Source organism: Parus major, unplaced genomic scaffold (genome assembly GCF_001522545.3).
Source record: "Parus major isolate Abel unplaced genomic scaffold, Parus_major1.1 Scaffold497, whole genome shotgun sequence".
In the NCBI taxonomy this organism is placed as follows: Eukaryota; Metazoa; Chordata; class Aves; order Passeriformes; family Paridae; genus Parus; species Parus major.
The window spans coordinates 6134-8349 of record NW_015379388.1 but is presented as its reverse complement, the minus strand read 5'-3'; the positions used below and the strand labels follow the sequence as shown (position 1 = coordinate 8349).

General features: G+C 57.1%; 1 protein-coding gene across 1 annotated transcript in view; it reads left to right on the top strand.

The window, feature by feature from the left end:
- Window positions 1-1350: 1350 nt before the first annotated feature.
- Window positions 1351-2216, top strand: part of EIF3G (eukaryotic translation initiation factor 3 subunit G) — a gene marked incomplete at its 3' end in the record, with an annotated part of 6995 nt that continues 6129 nt past the window's right edge. Inside the window, exons 1-2 of the mRNA XM_033511708.1 lie at window positions 1351-1405; window positions 2087-2136. Of these exons, the coding sequence (XP_033367599.1) occupies window positions 1386-1405; window positions 2087-2136 (70 nt within the window). The remainder of the gene's footprint in view (window positions 1406-2086; window positions 2137-2216) is intronic.

Genomic DNA, 2216 nt, shown 5'->3' with positions numbered 1-2216 from the left:
CCCCTGAGTGACCCTGAGTGACCCTGAGTGACCCCTGAGTGACCTCTGACCCCTGAGTGACCCTGAGTGACCCCTGAGTGACCCTGAGTGACCATAACTGACCCCTGAGTGTCCCCTGAGTGACCCTGAGTGACCTCTGAGTGACCTCTGACCCCTGAGTGACCTCTGACCCCTGAGTGTTCCCTGAGTGACCCCTGAGTGACCTCTGAGTGACCCTGAGTGACCATAACTGACCCCTGAGTGACCCCTGAGTGACCTCTGAGTGACCCTGAGTGACCCTGAGTGACCATAACTGACCCCTGAGTGACCCCTGAGTGACCCTGAGTGACCCCTGAGTGACCTCTGAGTGACCTCTGACCCCTGAGTGACCCCTGAGTGACCATAACTGACCCCTGAGTGTCCTGAGTGTCCCCTGAGTGTCCCCTGACCCCTGAGTGACCTCACCTGTCCCCGTGGTGTCCCCGTGGTGTCCCCAGGTCCCCGCGTGGCGCGTCCGGAGCCGATGGAAGCGGCGGCCTGAGTCCCCGGCCACCGGACACGGAGCCCTCGGGGGTGGCCTGGCTGATTTGGGGATGATTTTTGGCCTTTTTGCTTCACTTTGGTTTCGTTTCGCTTTTATTTTCCCTTTTTTGAATTTTTTTTTGAGTTTTTTCCTCTTTTTTTTCTGTTTTTTCCTCGTTTTTTTTCCGTATTTTCCTCATTTTTTTTCCGTATTTTCCTCTCTTTTTTTATTTTTTCCTCTATATTTTTTTTCTCTTTTCCCCCTTTTCTGTTTTTCTCCCTTCTTTACATCCCTTCTTTCTTTCTCCTTTTTTTCCTCCTTTTTCCTATTTTTTCTTTCTCTTTTTTAACCCCTTATTTTCCTTTGTATCCAAAGCTTTTTTTCCCTTTTTTTTTCTTTTTCCCCCTGGATTTTTTTTTCTGCCTTTTCTTCTTCTTCTTCTATTTTTTTTTCTTTTAAAAAACACTTTACCTCTCTGCCTTTCGTTTATTTTTTTAATTTTATTTTTAAATTCCTTGCCCTCAGCGCTCTCAGTGCTGACCCAACCCCCCCTCAGGGCCCGGCCCCGCTCCTCATTTTTACCGCATTGTACCCAACCCCCCGCGGCCGCTTTGTACAAGGTGGAACTCGATACTTTATGTAGTTTTTATATGTTGTAATATTTCTTCAAATAAATCGCGCCTATAAATTATAAATTAGAAGCCGATTCTCTCCCGCCGCGCTACGAGTAGGCCGCAAGCCTCATGGGGGCGTTGCTTAGCAACCGCTTCCCGCCATGCCCCGCGCGAGCGCTTTCCCGCCTCCCCCCCGCCGGAAGTGACGCGCGCGGGCCGGAAGTGGCGGGCGGTCTTTCCGGTGTGGCGGCGTGAGGGAGGCGGAGGCGATGCCGACCGGGGAGTACGAGTGAGGGCGAGAAACTGCGGGAACGGCACCGGGAGCGGCGCTGGGGAGCGGGATTGGGGGCGGGAACCGAGATTGGGGGCGGGAACCGGGATGGGGAGCGGCGCTGGGCGCGGAGCAGGAGCGGAGGGCGCATCGGGCCTGTAGCTGTGGTGAGGGGGGGGGGGGTCCCGGTTGTGCGGCTCGGTGGGTCCCGATCCGGGGTCCCGGGGGTCCCGATTGGTCTCGGTTTGGTGTCTCGGGGGTCCCGAAGGTCCCGATTGGTCCCGGTTCGGTGTCCCGGGGGTCTCGGTTCGGTATCCCGGGGGTCCCGGGGGTTCCGGAGCTCTCGGTTCGGGGGTCCCGGGGGGATTCGGGCGGGGCTGTGGCCGTGAGGGGAAGGGGGCGGCGCTGGGGGGGGACAGGACACAGGGACAGACAGACAGAGGGACAGGACAGGACACAGGGACAGGAGAGGACAGAAGGACAGAGGAACAGACAGAGGGACACAGACACAGAAGGACCCAGGGACAGGAGGGGACAGACAGACAGGAGGGGACAGAGCTGCACAGGGACAGATGGACACAGAAGGACAGAGGGACAGGAGGGGACAGAGCTGCACAGGGACAGGAAGGGACAGATGGACAGGAAGGGACAGATGGACACAGAAGGACAGAGGGACCTGAGGCCGTTGTGTCCCCACAGCTCCAAGCCCAGCTGGGCTGACCAGGTGGAGGAGGAGGGAGGAGAAGATGGTGAGTGACACCTGGGGACACCCCCAAACACACCTGGGGACACCTGGGACACACCTGGGACACCCCCAAACACACCTGGG